General features: G+C 31.3%; 1 protein-coding gene across 1 annotated transcript; it reads right to left on the minus strand.

Moving 5' to 3' along the window:
- Positions 1 to 134: 134 nt before the first annotated feature.
- On the minus strand, positions 135 to 16,515 carry LOC147908838 (uncharacterized). The gene is made up of 4 exons (XM_087408762.1): positions 16,377 to 16,515; positions 16,178 to 16,310; positions 1,321 to 1,477; positions 135 to 940 (listed from the first exon to the last, which is right to left on the minus strand). Exons 1-4 carry the CDS (start codon positions 16,513 to 16,515, stop codon positions 749 to 751), a joined length of 621 nt encoding a protein of 206 aa, XP_087264888.1. The 3' UTR covers positions 135 to 748.
- Positions 16,516 to 18,582: the final 2,067 nt, after the last annotated feature.

Consider the following 18,582-nt stretch of genomic DNA (forward strand, 5'->3'; position numbering starts at 1 on the left):
AAATTAAATTTAACAATTGAAGGGTTACACCATCTTTAATCTAAAATTATAAATTACTTTGAAAAATATTTTTTTTGGAAAAACAATAGAAAGAAAACAAAATTTGTTTTAAAGCATTTGCAATATAATTCTTTGGGGATAAAAATCATATATTTATTATTATTTTTCTTTTAACACAATTGTGACACTGGTGCCGTTTCACTAATTGTCCTATTGTCAAATCGACGTTGCGGGAACTCGATTGGAATAGATACAAGAAACGAATTCTTTTTTCTACGTATTTACTAGAGGAATGCTAACGGATATTTTCAAATATTGATTTTTGTGAAAATGACGAATATTTGAAAAAAAAAAGTTTTGTGACTAAAAATAAGACTTTTTTTCAAACATTCTTCATTTTTATATAAAAATGTATATCTCGAAGTATATTTCTTGAGGCCTCCACGGGTGTTCTATGTAAAGGTTATGCACTGATGAAGTAGACTGCAAGATTTATGAAATGTTGGCATTCCAAGAATGGATCTGGATACAGAGGAAACCCGCGAAAAGCATAATCTTTATATCTCGAAGTATTCGTATGTACCTCTTTAGTAAATATTATGTGAAAAAAAATGTTTCGTTTTTGCTTCCATACATACACACACACACACACACACACAGGCGCGCGCTTGATGTTTAATAATAATTTAATTTTTTAATTTTAACAAATTTTATTTTTAATAATAATTATTATAATAAAAGTTTTGTATTATATTGCTTGCACGGCCTGCTCCACGGCCTGCTCCACGGCTTCTTCCATGGCCTCTTCTGCGGCCACCTCCGCGGCCTCCTCCTCGGCTTCTTCCGCAGTTTTCTCCGCGGCCTCCTCCCCACTAAGGTGTTGCAGCTCTATGTGCATACCATAATGCACGGCAGCGGCCACGACCTCGTTTATTTCGAACTAAAAATTAAATTTATAGATAATTTAAAATGAAATTATGATTTTTCTAATAATTCTAATAATTCTAATAACGTAAGTTTCAGATACAGTCATCTTTGTGTTGGGCTGTTAATTATAATAATATAAAGAAAACATATACCTTGTTCATACCAAAAAGTTATGCATTTTACAACATGCAACTATATATCTTTTTAAAGATAATATTAGTTTTTCTTTATATCAATTGATTCATTTCATTATTTTGTGCATTAAAGTATTAAGATATATTAAAATAATTTAAGGTATTTTATATTTAATGTGCAAATGTATGCCACATTAAGGTAATGTATAAAATATACCTAAACATTCATCTTGTATAATATACATATAAGAAATAATACCTGTTCTTGGCTGCTCCCATATCTGCTGCAATTCCTGCTGCTGCTGTGATTGTTGCAGCTCCTGCTGCTGCAGTGGTTGCTGCAGTTCCTGCTGCTGCTGTTGCTGCTGCGGTTGCTGCTGCTGTTGCTGCTGCTGCTGCGGTTGCTGCAGGTAATGCTGCAATTGCAGTATTTGCTAAGATTGCAATTGCAATCTCGATTCTAATTGCTACAATTGTAGCATTAATTGTGGCGATGAACGTTGTAATTTTCTTTTTTTTCTAATAAAATAGATAAATATTATACGCATGAAGTGCATGATGTATCGTTATATCCTTCATATATATATATGTGTGTAAAATATATAATATAATATTATATATATATTGTGTGTGTGTGGTGTGGTGTGTGTGTGTGTGTGTGTGTGTGTGACATATATATATATATACACATGTATATATAGGATTGCTAAGTCTAATACCAATATTTCTAAGCATACCTAATGAAAAAGAAATTTTTATAAATTATTTGAGTTAACCCTTTTGTATTAATGTGCCCATATAAATTATAATACTGATAATTTTAATAATGATAATTTTTTATGGCATTTTAAGTAAAATAACTTTTCTTTTTTTAATAGAAAGACAAGTCGAAAACTATAGGACTTATATTATTTTTAAAAAATTTTTATAATTATTTACAAAAAAATCTTTTAAGAAAACTCGGTGATGCCACAAAGTTGAGTATGAATAATTGTCTATAAATCTTAAATGTATTATAAATGCCGACGGTTGCAATCGTAAAAAGTGAGTTGAAAATGTGAGATTAAAAACCTAAGATTTCGTTAAAATTATATATTTCTGGTAATTTACGGGAAATTTCAGTCATCTAGCAATATATGATACCCTAATTATAGTACTAATTATAGTACTAATTTTCATTTATATTAATATTTATAATAAATATGAACAGTACAGATTTACTATTAGAGATGCATGACATCTTAAAATTACCGGAAACTGGATATCGGATATTTGAGAAGGCAATTTCTTCGAGTCGGATATTTTACATTTTCTGGATATCGGACCGGATACCGAGAAAGTGTTTTCTAAGAAAAAGGCTATAGAGAAAAAAATTATAATTTTACAACAATGTATAAGATATTATAGTATGAATATGCAATATGCATACTTGTTTCTACAACATTTGTATAAGAAAAAATCAACAATTTAATGATATCTAATTTCAATCGGATACATTCTCGGATACTGATGATATCCGACTATCCGGTCGGATAGTAAAAAAGTGTCGAATAATACCAGATACTGGATATTTTCTACTTATTATCAAAGTAATTTCGATATTCAATATTCGCTTACGTTAAAATAATAAATTGCTTGCACTAACCTTCCATCGCGTCGTCGTTTTCTTTCATTTACTCCGTGCAGCTCCTCCACGCGGTGTATGCATGCATATGTGAGTCGCGTTAGCGAACTAATAAATAAGCATCCAGGTTTTGCCGCAACGATGCACTATATGTTATTGTTGATTTTTGCTCGCATGGTCGCAAGCAGTATCGCCATATCACAATATTTTCAATATTGGCTATAATATTGAAGGTAAGGTGGAATTTCACACAATATACATATACACACACAAATATACATTACAAATATTTAAATATTTAGTTATATATTTAGTTAGCATAGCAATATAGAGACATGTGTGACGAATTAACTAAAAAACGTAAGCGAAGTTTTTCAGAAGGTTGGCTTACAGACGAAAGATACAAATTTTGGATACGCGAAGTATCATCTGAGCAATATGTATTATTGCAATGTGTGCAATAAAAATTATTCATGCGATTCAATACATGTTTCGCGACATGCGAATTCTGCGTGTCATAAAAATAATCTTGAAAAGAATACATTGTCCATTAATGACGGTACTTCAATTCATTCATCTATTAACGATACTTCAATTAAAAAATGTAACAATACATTAACATTTAAAAAGAAATGGTTATATTTTGAACAGTTCAAATATTGGTTACGTGAAGCGCCATATGATGAAAACTTATTTTATTGTTTAACCTGTGACAAGTATCTTACTGCTTATTTGTCTCACATCTATCGTCACGCAGAATCCGAAGCACATGTAAACAATTGTAAAAGTTCTTTTAATGAAACGAGTGAATCGAATGAAAATTTAAATTTACAAAATAATGAATCGCTTTTGTTATTTGAAGAACGTATAAAAGAAGCAGAAATACGATTTGCCACATTAATCAGGAAAAAAATATTGCTCACACAACTGCAAATGAGATTCTTAGTTTGTTCCAATATATTGGAAAAGATCCTAATGTATTACAAAGCATGAAAATGAGTCGTAAAAAATGTACAAATATTATTACAAACGTTTTGAGTCCAGTTGAAACGGAACGTGTTGTGAACAACATTCAGAACACAAAATTTACAATATTTATCGATGAAACATCTGATATTTGCAATGACAAATGGATGACTTTTCTTGTTCGATATATTGAGCCAAAAACATTAGATAATCGAACGCAATTAATCAAATTAATTGATATTGATGCTAGAGATTGCAGTGCAGAAAAGTTGTATGAAGCATTTAGAAATGAAATGTGGACATTACAGATACTATTTACAAATATTGTTGCCTTGTCATGCGATAATGCGTCTGTCATGACAGGGAAACATTTATCATTTAAAAAAAAATTGGAACAAGTATGTCCACGTTTACTAACATTCTCGTGCCCTTACTATTCCTCCGCGTTAGTAGCGAATGCTGCGTGCAATAAAATACCCGATTTTTGCGAGGGATTTATTAAAAAGATTGCTAGATATATTAACAGCAGTCCAAAACGATCAGCTGTATTCACTGAATTTTGTGAATATTTTCAAGAAAAAAGTCTTAAAATATTAAAATTATGTGATACGTGCTAGCTTTCTCGCTATTATAATGTTGAAAGACTTCTAGAATATTGGGACACAATAAGATATACAATAAGATTCCTTTATGAAATAGTTATAAACGAAAAAGCAGGTCCTGCTTTTAGAAAAATTTATTGTCTATAATGGATAATGTAGAGACAAAAGCTTATTTTCTTTTCTTACAGTATATTTTAGATTTGTTTAACAAATTTAATGCACATTTTCAGTCATTAGAAACATGAATTCATGAATTGCAACCAAAATCTTTAACATTACTTTATAAAATATATGCTAACATTTTTTAAAGAATAAGCATATACAATGTTTTTCTGTACATATACTGTTTTCTTTAAAAGAAAATCAAAGAAATCTTAACTGAAATTAACTTAGGATTAGAATGTCAGGAATATCTTAACGAATTAATGATGCAAGGACACGAAAACATAGTTACAATAGTTCGAAGCAACTGCTTGATGTTTTACGTGACTGCTGCTGAGGAAATTCGTAAAAGATTGCCTAAACGATATTTTTTTATCAAAATTAAATGTTTTTGGGTCTTCAGTATGTTTACAAGATACTGATAGAGAAATATCATTCAGCAATGTTTTATTCGTAACTCAAACTATCAGTGGTTTCGATGAAGACGCTTTAAAGAAAGAATGGTTTGCATTACCATTAGATTTTGCATTGCAGAAGAAAATCAATCTCGCTAAATTAAAATTCGATGATATGTGGAAACAAATTTTGCAATCTCAACATCCAAAGAACATCGATAAATATCCAAACTTAACAAAACTTTTAAATGCTGTACGATCTCTTCCAAATTCAAATGCCGACGCGGAGAGAATTTTTCCTTCTTAACTGATTTGAAAACAAAAAAACGCAACAAATTGTCGTCAGTTAATGCCGCTTGCATTGTGAAATCAGCATTAAAAGCGAGAGGAGAAACTTCTTTAAGTATGACTATCGAAGAAAAACATTTGTCTCATATGTCGACGAACATATTATACAGTAGTGTTGCTAAAAAAAAAACGCAGTACTTTAGGATTACGTGCTGCTGATACAAATGATATTGCTGGTCCCTCGAGAATGGATTAAAAATATCAAATGTAAAATTTAAATCTTTGTAAACTTCCTTAAATATCCGTAAGGATATAACATTTAAAAGCGTATTAAAAACATTAAGATTTCTTTAAAAGTTCTTTAAGAAGCATCTTCAAGATATTTCATAAAGAACTTTGAGAGGTATCTTATATAAAGTTGATCTTGCGTCGATTTTAGACATCTTACTCATTGGGTAGGAAAAAATCAGCGTATTAAAATTCCCGGACATAAGACTGAAGAGCTCAAAAATATTGTCGTATACGAAGCAGCGTCGCATAGATATAAACACGTTTTTTACAATTATAACACATGACGGTTGAATTTTATTCCAACTTCATGTAACTCTGCGTCTTAAGAATATTATTAATTTACTGAAGGCCAGATTGTGGCCGAAACGTTTAATATTTTTATTGTAATAATCAATTTTTGATGCAATAATAATTAAATATCACAAACTATAACTTGAGCTGTGGTTCCATATGCTCTTCTTTTCACATAATTTTGAAAGTACAATATTTTTTAAATAATTTACTTTGTAAGTTATGGTATAATTAAAAGTGTTATAATTAATTTCATTATAACATACTTAACATAACATCTTAAATTAAAAGACGTATTGGCCGAGAGTGGATACTTTCACACTCACAAATTTGAATGTTGCGTAATTCGTAGAAGTATGTACTATAATAATATCTAATATACCTCACTTTATTCCGATTAATGTTTAAAATATATAGGAAAGTAGAGAAGGAGAGAGATATTTTGATAATAATATCGCACGTTGCATCGAAAACCCGAGATTCTTGAGGATACGAGAACACGAGAGCGTTCATCGTGTGGATTCTATATTGCACTAGTAAACGTCAAACTCAATTAATCGATGTGGCTAAGTAAATAAAATGCGCAGACAGTACGCTGATAGTCTCACGCGAAAATCCTGTTTTTCCCTTTTTTGCCTTTAATATACTTTCATGATACAAGTAGTTTAATTAATCATCTGTATAAGGTCAAATAATATATTTTCGTATAACAATTGCAATTATTCGTGTACCTTAAAATCAAAAATTGTAGGAAAAATAATGATTCTACATGTATGGTATTCGACTTAATCGGTGAAAAATTCATATAAAAAAAACATCTTTCTTACGTGGACTAAAAGGAAAGTTAAAACTGGAGTAAATAAACATAAAACTAACATTAAAAAATTAAATAGCGCTCACAATGTGGTCTCACAACATCAATTTGAATATTGTCACAAATTTAATTTGGGATAATATTCAGATATTAGATATAGAATCATTCTTTCAAAAGAGACTAACTTCAGAAATAATCTTCATAAATAAACAAAATTGTATATAAACCCTCTTTCATGATTAGAGTTAGATATTTTGTTTTCGAGCAGTTCAATATAGTTTTCCAAATCTTGAATTCCACAACTGAACTTATTGTTAACACAGGTACTATAATTTATATATATATATATATATATATATATATATATATCACAGTTATATTAATTTTTTCAATTGAAGTACTATTAACATTATCAATAAATTTCGCATTTAATAGAATCTTGAAATTATGTGTTTCAATAAGTTCGACTAACTTTGTGACAAAAAAACGATAATTGACATCTGGAGTATTTGACATGATTTTATGGATTAAAAAAATTTATAACAATAACCTGAGCGTCAAGCTCTTCGAAAATATAATTGTAATTGAGTGTGAAAAATATTAGGTGTAGTAAAAACAAATTCATTATTTTTCCAAAAGATGGCTTTAGTAATCTGTATCTCGTCTACGCGTGATACAGATTACTAAAGCCATCTATGGAAAAATAATGGATTTCTTTTTACTACACCCAATATTTTATCTCATTATTATAACGTGAATAAAATTTATTCGAAATTAGGTGTTCTCAACATGTATGAAAGTTATAACACACATTAATTTTGTAATATTGAAGATAACCTGATATATGAGGTCTATTTTATTGTATTATTTTTATTCTATGATAATCTATTAAAATATAAATATTTCGCTACTAACATCTTGCGCTCGTAGTGTATGCCTTTTCAATCACATTGTTTTAAGTTTAACCACGTTTTGACTTCTAGTGTTAAAAAAAACATGTTTAATGATGTTGCGTTTATGACAAATACGCTTTGTGTCGCTCAATATTTTGTATAAAATGTTTCTTTCTAACTATCACATCCGCATTTAAAATTCTGTTAATGAACAAAATTTTGAAAACGAGATTACTAATAATATAAATAAACATGATACCAATATAATTTTGTAGTGCACAATTGAAAGCCTTCATATGTTGTGTAATTTTAAAATAATTTTTTATTTGCCTATTGAAAAGCGAATCGGTTTTTTTCTACAACTATTGCTTAAAAATTACACATACGAACAATAATTTCAAAAATTATATGAAAATATATTTGATCTAATATATATGTTTACTACTAATTATACTTATTATATTTCGATCATTACGACACCTTACGCGCTCGACCATACCAATTTCTTGCGGATCGAATTTATGACCGTGGTACATAACACGAATGAAAAATCATAAACAATTAATCTCCTGTCTACTGCGTTTTGACACGATTTATAATATTCTGGAAAGAATATTATATTCTTTATGTGAGAGGTATATTACAAATTATTACAATTTATTAAGGGAATGCTGGAGTCCTGTTTTATCATTAAATTTTAAAAACGCCTTTCGTAACTGTGTTTATGGATTGAAAAATCCTTCTCCACAATTAAAGTATCGACAACAACGCAAATCGTCAGCTACATTTGAATACGAAAAACGAAAGAAAATTAAAGACTTATAGTTTTGTTATCGGCTTCTGTAGTCAACACATCACAATGTGTTGCATATAAAAGTTTCAGATCTTGCACGTTCATAAAAAGTAGCTGGCGAGTTGCGGAAAACCTAAACGAACAATCTTATGCTTTTAGAAACCCGGTAGGAGTTTTAGTATAAGAAAAAGGCATATACAAAAATTTCGTTTGTATATTACGAGTGAAATTGACGTGAAGCCATGAAATTAAGCAGTATTTTAGTTCCACGATATTCCGACACCGGCGCTGTCATGAAAAGTGCGTCTCTGAACCATAGAAATGATCTGAATTATCGATCTACTCAGGCCCATATCAATAAACGTGCCCTAGTCAAAGTTTTTTCTTTTGAGAGGAAAATTAATAAAATAAATATGAGTTATTAGTGATGAAATATTAGTTATTTCAATTTTGTTGAAATAATTTCTTCCTAAACAAGAAACATACCATATTATTTACATATGAATACAAATGAAGATAATTATTTTAATTACACTGTTCTGTCTTTTACATACATTTTATTTAGTAAATTATTGATGCATATATATAAAATAACACACATATATATATATATATATATATATGTATATATATATATATGTATATATATGTATATATATATATATATATGTGTGTGTGTGTGTATATATATATGATATGTATGCACGCATACATACGCACACGCGTGTGTATGTATGCTATTATACACACACACACACACACACACACACACACACACACATACGCGCGCGCGCGCCAGAATAGAAATCATATTCTTGAATTGCAGAACGAATTATTGAAACAGAAGTACGACAGAGTGAGACAGAACAAAAACAAAAAAGGATAGAAACTCCGAAACTCTTGTAATCGGTGAGACTCCGCACGCCGAGCTGGGCTTGTCGAACAAAACAGCAAGTCTATCCTTCAGAGTCTCTCTCTCTCTCTCTCTCTCTCTATATATATATATATATATATATATATATATATATATATATATATATATATATATATGGTCGCTTGTTTCTAGCAACCGAAAATGCTTTCTGGAAAATTTCGGTCGCTCAATGTGTATAATTAAGAGGAAAAGGAACATTATAGATAACATATAAGTTTTAATAAATTATGCTAATCCTATATCCCCCCAATTTATGTATAATAGCAAAAATAATTTCAAAACATGATAATTTACGAGATATTGATATTTCTATGATTTTCCATGAGCGGTATATACCACGTTCATAGAAGTGATTTGCAAGATCTCGGCGTGGTCTCACGCGTAAGATGCGAGATCTGAATGTTAGAGATCTCATGATCAATTCCTTTTTTCTTTTTTCATAATTTTTTTTTTAAATAAGTGACATTATTAACAAACATATATTACAAGCTAAATATATTTTTATTTAATTATTGAAATTATATGTGCATTTCTAAAAGTTTTAATTTACCTTTATTTATCTAAAAAATCCAAAAAAAAATCATGTTTCTGTAATAATGTTACGTCGATCAGTACTTTCTGTGAAATGTTTTTTTTATAATTATCATCCGAATAAAAATTCTGATAATCAATCAAATCGCAAAAGTGCGATTATATAATTATATATAGTATATTAATATAATTATAAGGATGATTAATATAATTATAAGGATGATGTCAATATAATTTTATAATTAACAAATCAAAAAGCTTTTATATGTACCTTTATATGCAATATACAAATAATTTTTTATTTATCTATTAAAATGATTAGGTATTCTTCTTATAGTTATTGGAATACATGTTAAATTTTGGATCGACTTTTGAAACATCGCCTTCTTTCCCCCCGCCGCCGCCGCTCAATGCTCGACGGCTGAGCTGCATCAGATCGCGCGCGGATGTGTATCTCAGGAGCGTTGCACTAAGAAATATGCTCCGTACCTTATAACAAATTATTAATCCTTTACTTTCCTTAGTCTTCTGTGATGTCTTCTTTATTCAACATGCCTTCTTTATTCATATGTTGAATAAAGAAGACATCACGGAGTTATTGAAGTTGAGTCATTCCAGTTTAAAATTACGCATTTCGTTCTGTATCGACTCTTATTAGTCTTAAATTGATATTATCAGTATTCTATATTAAAAGATATTACATTTTGTGGCACATAAGCGTGGTCAGTAGCTCTTTGAAAGAAAACTGAATGTATCAAAATGTATAATGTAATGTATAAAAATAATAAAGTAAATATTTTAAAAGTACATAATATTTAGTAAAATGTATATACTTATTAATGTTCAATCACTATTATTAAAAAAATAATAATTATGTAGGAAGGAAAATATTTTTATGATAATTTTCATGTTGGAAGGTATGATAGCAGCATGTTTCTTATACTGTGACGCTCCTGAGATGCACGTCCGCGCGCGATCCAGTGGTTCAGCCGTCGACTGTTGAGCGGTTGTAAAGGAAAAATAGGCAGCACTTCAGAAATTGGCTCGAAATGTGTAACTAGTTCTGAGCACACTGAAGTACACATATAATTTCTATAATTTTATAAAAATATATTTAGAGTAATATGTTCATTAATAACGTTATTTATTTAAAAAAAAAATTAAGAAAAAAAGGAAAAAGCAGGATTGAACATAGGATCCTCAACATTCTGATCTCGCACCTAATGAGACCACACTAAGTTTTTGCAGACCGCCTCTATGAACGTGGTACATAAATTACACGGAAAATCGTAAACTATATCTCGTTAACTATCACGTTTTGAAATCATTTTTGCTATTATATATTAATGAGAAAGGTATATGATTAACTCTTTCATTTATAATATCGTGTGAGACTCGTGGTAAAGAAATCGGGCCAAACATAAGTATCATTGATGAGAGCCGTGGTACGTCTATTGGGCCAAACATAAACAACACGTTCCAGGCTGTTAATTATGACACGCGCCATCGAAACTTAAATCGTAGAGCAAAGTGTTAATATAATTTAATAAAAATTATGTATTATCTAGAATGTCCCTTTCCTCCTTATGATACACGCCAAGCGGCCGAGATCATCAAGAAAATATTTTCGGTCGTTAGAAACAAGACCACAGAGAGAAGGACAGAGACAGACTCATTGTTTTGCTAAACGAGCTCAGTTCGGCGTGTCCGCGCGGAGACTCACCGATTACAATCGGAGCTTCTATCTTTTTGTTTTTTCTCTGTCTCGCTCTATCGAAATAACAGAAATTGAAAGAATTTTAAATCACGAACACGGTTGCCAGTTCTCCGTTTTTTTTTTTTTTTGACAGACTTCGGTTTCTTGGACTAATATTCAATACTCCAGCAGATGTGAAAATCTCCAATTTTTGTCATCTGCTGGAGTATTAAATATTAGTCCAAGCAACCGAAGTCTGGCAAAATAAAAACGGAGAGTTGGCAACCGTGTTTGTAAATTAAAATTCTTTCATTTTCTTTTTATTAAATTATATTAATCATATATTTTTCTCATTAACGTATAATAACAAAAATGATTTCAAAAACATAAACATTGATGAGATCAATGATACAATAGTTTACGATTTTCCGTGCACTGTATGTATCGCGTTGATCGAGGTATGTACCTCGTCGAGGTGATCTGCAAAAACTCAGCGTGATTTCGGGCGTTGAGTGCAAGATCAGAATATTGAAGTTATGTTCAATCCTGCTTTTTCCTTATGTTCCTTATGTTCAATCCTGCTTTTTCCTTTTTTCATAATTTTTATTTAATAAATAATATTATTAATATAAACATATTACTCCAAATATACTTTTTATAAAATTTCAGAAATTATATACGTGTACTTCAATGTGCTCGAAATTAGTTGCTCATTTCGGGTCGATTTCTGAAATGCTGCCTATTTTTCCTTCACAACCGCTTGACGCTTGACGGCCGAACCGCTCACGCGCAGACGTGCATCTCAAGAACGTCACAGTATAAGGAATAGTATGCTGCGACCATACCTTCCAGCAAATTGTCATGAAAATAAAATAAAATAAAATAAAATATTTTCCTTTCTACATAATATTGTATTTTCTTAATAATGGTGATTGAACATCATAATAACTTAATGCATTTTACTGAATGTAATGTATTTTTAAAATATTACTTTATTATTTTTATGATACATTCAAAGGGCTACTGATCACATTTTTGTGCCACGGAATGTAATATAGAATTTTAGTTTACCGCGTCATATATCTGGCCATCTTTGTATTCTTTTTTTAGTGGAATAAACCTGGAGAATGCACTTAAATGATGTATCAATAATAGAACTTCAAAGATAATAGAGAGTTTTTACAATAACGTAGATTTAGATACGATGCCTTTAGAACGCCTTTTCTTAATTAGTCGCTAAGAAGAAGATAATGTGACCATGATATCGATTATGTATCTTTTTTCTTAGAGTGAAAAATAAAAATTTTTTGTATGTATGTGTATATATACATATATATATATATATATATATATTAGGTGTTGGAATTAATTCGTAGCGTTTTACAAGTGATGGGAAGTACTTTCATTAATGTATTTTTTAATGCTCATGTGAAATAAATAACATTCTTTCATTAAAAACGCTACGAATTAATTCCAACACCTAATATATATATATATATATATATATATATATATATGCATACATACTTGTATATCGTTTTGCGTGATGCTGTATGTGTCAGAAAACAACGGCGTTATACGAGTCAATCAGCTGTATCCAGTATGACCCGCGTTCACAATATCGTTGCCGCGCAACAGAACTGTTAATTCATTGTAGTGTAGTAGTGTTTTACACACAACCATATATATGTATGTGTGTGTGTGTGTGTGTGTGTGTATTTATATAGTGTTTTGTGTCCACAAAATAGAAAAAAATGTAGTAGCAGAATATTGTCTGCCTTTGGTAAGAGAAGGTTATGGGTGCTTTCTAACAAGCGATTCAGTACAATACAGTATCTCATTCTTGTATTGGCGAACAAGATTGTAATGATGCACCGTGTCACACTGTGTCTCTTGTTGGAAGGCACTTTAGAAGGTCAAAATTGCTTATTGTGATGTGTGTTTCTTGTTGGAAGACATCCTATAAAGCCAGCATGGAAAAGGTTAGCATCTTTATGTCATTCGTGAAAATATCACTTTTATTTATCACAAGTGATATAGTTATAACAATAATTTGCGCTTTGTTTAATTAGATTCAATGTCAGAGGCATTCATCGTGGGCTGACTATTTTTAGTTTACTGCCAGAGGCGTTAATCGTGCTTTGGCTAGTTATAGACAAATGTCAGAGGCGTTCATCGTGGGCTGACTATTTTTAATTTACTGTCAGAGGCGTTAATCGTGAGCTGGCTAGCTATAACAAAATGCCACAGCCGTAAATCGTACTTTGGCTAGTTATAGACAAATGTCAGAGGCCTTCATCGTGGATTGACTATTTTTAATTTACTGGCAGAGGCATTCGATTATCAAATTTGGTGAAATACAATTACGGAATCAACTTGTAGAATTTTGCGTCTGCAATTAAAGAAATGTGAATAGATGCATTGTCATCATGGAATCAAAATCTAATTGCTTGACACGACCGAAACTAATAAAGAAAAAAGAACTGAATATCAGTAAATAGCCTCTTTAAAATCTTACAACATTTGTCTGAAACGTTTTTTCTAAAAACGTTATGTAATGGCTTTATAGTACAAGAATGGTAATGGTCGTAATTCAATCATAGAAGAGAACGTGAATCATAGGTCAATATATTATATTTTGGCGTACTATGCATGCCGATATAAGTATAATTCACATTCCTTTACGATTATAGTTATAGTCACCTTTATGTTCAGCTCCTAAATCTGGGGTCTTTTTGGACACCCTATATAATATATACGTTATACATATATATAACATACATTATACAGTCAATAGTCACATGCATAATTTTCGTACGATACTGTACGTTTATGAAATGTATGTAAGTATATCATATTCAAAGCAAAATGTTTTAACAAATGTACATTTATATATACATTTATAGATCAATGTGTACGTTGACTAACTAGCAAGTTACAATAAGTATATTTTTACTAAATACATTCTGACTGTGACTTAGATATATCTTCGGATGTAACCATGTATTTAAAATACATGTATATACGTATAATGTAATAGCATTTTTTCTTTTATTCTCAATACCATTTTAACTTAGGATGTATTGTCAGTACGTAAATACATTGCACATACATATGTAGCTATTCCATCTCTTTTTATTATGTTTAATGGGCCTTTTACAATTATAAGCCATAAATCAGCCATAAATAAGAAGTCAGAAAAATTGACTGTGATTGATCAATTTTTAGCTTCTGACTTCTGATTTGTAACTAATGGCTTATTGTAGAAGGCCTATAAAAGAGAGATAGAAGTTGTATTCTTAGCTCATACTTAGCTTTTCATGCAGATATAATATAGACACATTAGTGAATGATAGAATTATATTTTATGTGCATTATGATGTACTCATATTACGAAACATAAAATATATTTCTAATTCATATTCACGTACGTGTGTAGCTACTTCATCTCTTTTTGTTACGTGTACAAAAAGGTGTACTGATCTTCTTTTTTCCACGTTGAAAAAATAAAAAGAGATATGTTTTTTTATGGTCAAATATACAGATATTAGTGATATATGCTTTTATATTTTCAATATCAGAATATACATACAACTAACATAAATTAAAGCTAACGAGAATCAAACGCAGATGATCAGACGTAACATCTTAAAAAGATAATCAAATTACGAATTCTCTGATAAATTCTTATTTTATGTGTATAGATATTCTCATTATGTATATATATATATTTTGGGGGGATTATTAACATTTCAGATCAATTGCGTTAATGTCGACAACCATATCGACACGTAATTATCATTTCTGAAATTAATTCATTCGTTTGAAAAATATATATATTAGTTCAACATCTTAATACTTAGACCATAGTGGCGCTTCGGATTTAAAGTAATGTTATTTAACATAAACGGTCTTGTTTCCTATCTTATTATATATATATATGGATATTCATGAAAAAGAATTACATTATGTATGTGCAATGTCGTATTCATTTATTGATATTATATTATTATTACCTAAAATGACATTGGACGTAAGGAAAAAGTGCTACTACGGCTTTGTATCGATATAGCTATTAAAGTTAAAAACTGTACTTTATGTATATTATAGATTTTTAATATTATGGTGATATATATTGGAACACGGCCTACACTGCATGTGTACATAATACAACTGTATTTCTAAGGTCCGATTCTACAAATATAAGATTAACTTCAATTTTGTTTATTTTTTTCTCAATTCTAAAATTGGAAAATTTTCCAAAATAAATCTTACATTTGTGGAACGGATCCTAATACACGTCCCTGTTAAGATGGTAATGTAGGAAACGGAATAAAAATATCGATAATTAATCGATCGAATTTCCTGCATGATCATATTAACTCAGAGGGCGTAAGCATCTTATACATTGGAAATGAAAACCTGTAATATCGACCTTGATTAACTTCGGCCTTCGCTCCAGCATCCCCTTAAAACTTATATGTTATTTAGAACGTTCCCATGCCTCCATGTCTCTTGATACACGCCTGACGTCGAGAGCCGAGAGGCCGAGAAAACATATTTCGGTTGCTCGACGCTCGCTTGAGTGAAACAAGATTCTCTCTCGTTCTTAGCGCGCCGACAAGGCAAGCAATAAGAACATAGTGCAAAAAGGATAGAGCGATAATAATCGGCACGCTTCTAACTAACCAAGTCACTCGGACATGGGCTCATGCTTGTGTTGCTACCGGTTGCGCTAGGCCGCCGATCGGTGGCGCTGATCGCGTGCTGCAAGCGGCCCAGAATTCGCATCACTGTTCCTGGAGTATGGTATGTCCGTTCCAACTTGTATTTTACCCGATACCAAGGATACTATAATATTTTAATATTTGTATCCTTTGCTGTCCATTGGGATACAAATGGATTATCCTTATGCGCATGTAAGCATTCGTTGCCAACAGTATATTTTTATATGCTAGTTTATCATTTTCTGTGTAAATATCATATGTATCGTCGGGAATTCTTTTGAAAATTAATTCGTACAAATTAGATGTACCTTTGTACTTTACTCCATCTACTATCACAAAGTCATTGGTGTCTACATCGAAATATTTATCACCGAGCATCGTGCCGTTCTCGCTGAGGTATACGCCATAAACATAATCGATCGCCTTTTCTTTGTCACCGAGAAGCATGTTTACACATTTTTGTCCAAGTGCCCCAATCGATTATGCAACTCCTCATGAACTTATCACATTTGCAATGATTGTTTAATTAACATTTCAAGCGGTTCATTGGGCGTTTCATAAACATTTTTAACTAAGGAAACGTGCAAACGTTCAATAATTCATGTAGTTCAGGCGACGCATAATTGGAATTCGACGTAATGTTTGATTCTTTTGTACATTTTCTTTTTAGACTACGGTGTTAATAGAAGCGAATGAATTATCCATCCTGAGGTCATCACTATCATTATCATCTTCATTATCTCATCTTTATTATCTTCATTATCATCTTTTCTTTTCTTAATATTTTTATCATTTACAACGTTGATTTCTTTCTTAATTGGTTAAGATTCATTATTAATGGTGTTCTCGACAATCTTTTAGAGATTCGACGATAGGCTTAAAATGCTTCTCCAATATATCTTCCTCTATTTTGCCGGTTTTTAAAGCGCGATATTTTTTACGAATCAATTCATTCGTTTTCGCTATCCTCTCGCGATCCTTAAGCTCTTTGTTGTTATCCATGTTGCACTCAAAAGGAAATGTTATATGTTGACAACGACTAACCACGTTAAGGTATCGCATTAAATACTCATTAAATCCTTTTTTTGTATCGTCCATTCATAAGTGCACTGTCTTTATCTATGACTACATGTCCATACTTTTATTGCCAACAGCAACGACACAGTTCGCAGAAATTCTCGTAAAACATGTCAGCGTTTATATGATTGTATACATGTTTCAAATTGGTACTGTCCTGTTTGAATAGGATCAACAGATTTGCATTATTGCATATAAGATTCTTTAGTATCTTTGCGTATGTCTGATAAAAGCAGTCGACGTGTCGACCCATTATAAAGTACTCTCTGATCGCGTCTTGCTTGTCGCATGCCACGTCATCGAAGACAAAAATGGAATTTGGGAGTGCCTCGTTCGGTGGTAATACATCGTTATTATTGGAGAATGTAAAATAATCGGTGCTAATAAATTCTCTAAGTATCGGTATTTTAGCTGTTGCAACGACTTCGAGTACACGTACACATCTACGAAACGTATGCCATGTGGACTTTCCAGTAAACTTATCAATATCAATCAAATCGTTTTGTCGCAGTTCGATGGACCGCTGTTGATTCCGTGCTTGCGTATTTCTGTTTTTAGTCTGTTTATTGTCGACATTAGTCACTTTGATCTGCGATTGTTGCACGAACTTCACACTATCTTCTCCCTTCGCTACACTGATAATATTGAAAAAAATGAAATCGAGACCGGATATATTTATAGTAGCGCCTAAAGCGAAACCGCTCAGTATTTAAAATGCTTCTTATCGTGTCGGACAACTGTGGTATACATAATTTAAAGAGTTGGAATACAAAATTATTTTGCTACGAAAATTTAAGAATTACGTAGATCAACTGTGGGACCGATTGCCCGAACATATTAAGGCTGATTCAGAGGTTCAGCAACATCGTCTTGAAACATTATAATTTGTCCTGCCATCGATATTGATGGTCCAGCGCCGTTTATAAGAAATTGTAGCAAATTTCAACAACAACAAAAGGCTGCAGTTTTTTTTAAACACGATAAACGCACTTCCGATCAAATTGCATAACCCCGGATATCAATTTTGTGGTCCAAGTACGTATTAGAAAAGCGATTGGCTAGAGGCGATCAAGGCATTAATCTGTTAGACGCGAACACGACATAGCTTATTCGCGGAGCAAAGATCTCACGAAACGACACGTAGCTGACAAAATACTAGTGGAAACGGATTACCGCGAAAGATGGGACTCTTGAAGAGAGAGCTGCTGTCACAGCTGTTTGGGCGGTTATGAAAGCCAAAATGAAAATTGGTATGGGCATGAAAACGAAGAAGAAAAAGTCGATGAAAAAACAAATATTACTGGTGGCAAAACGTGATGGTAACTACCTATTCTACCGTTATTGGGAGTTTTCGGCTCGTTGATCAGCGACGCGGCAGAAGTCGCAAAAGCTATAAATGATAATAAAGCCGCGCAAGGTCAGTTGGAAGAACTGAAA

This window comes from Acromyrmex echinatior, chromosome 8 (genome assembly GCF_024713525.1).
Source record: "Acromyrmex echinatior isolate Ae372 chromosome 8, ASM2471352v2, whole genome shotgun sequence".
Classification (NCBI taxonomy): Eukaryota; Metazoa; Arthropoda; class Insecta; order Hymenoptera; family Formicidae; genus Acromyrmex; species Acromyrmex echinatior.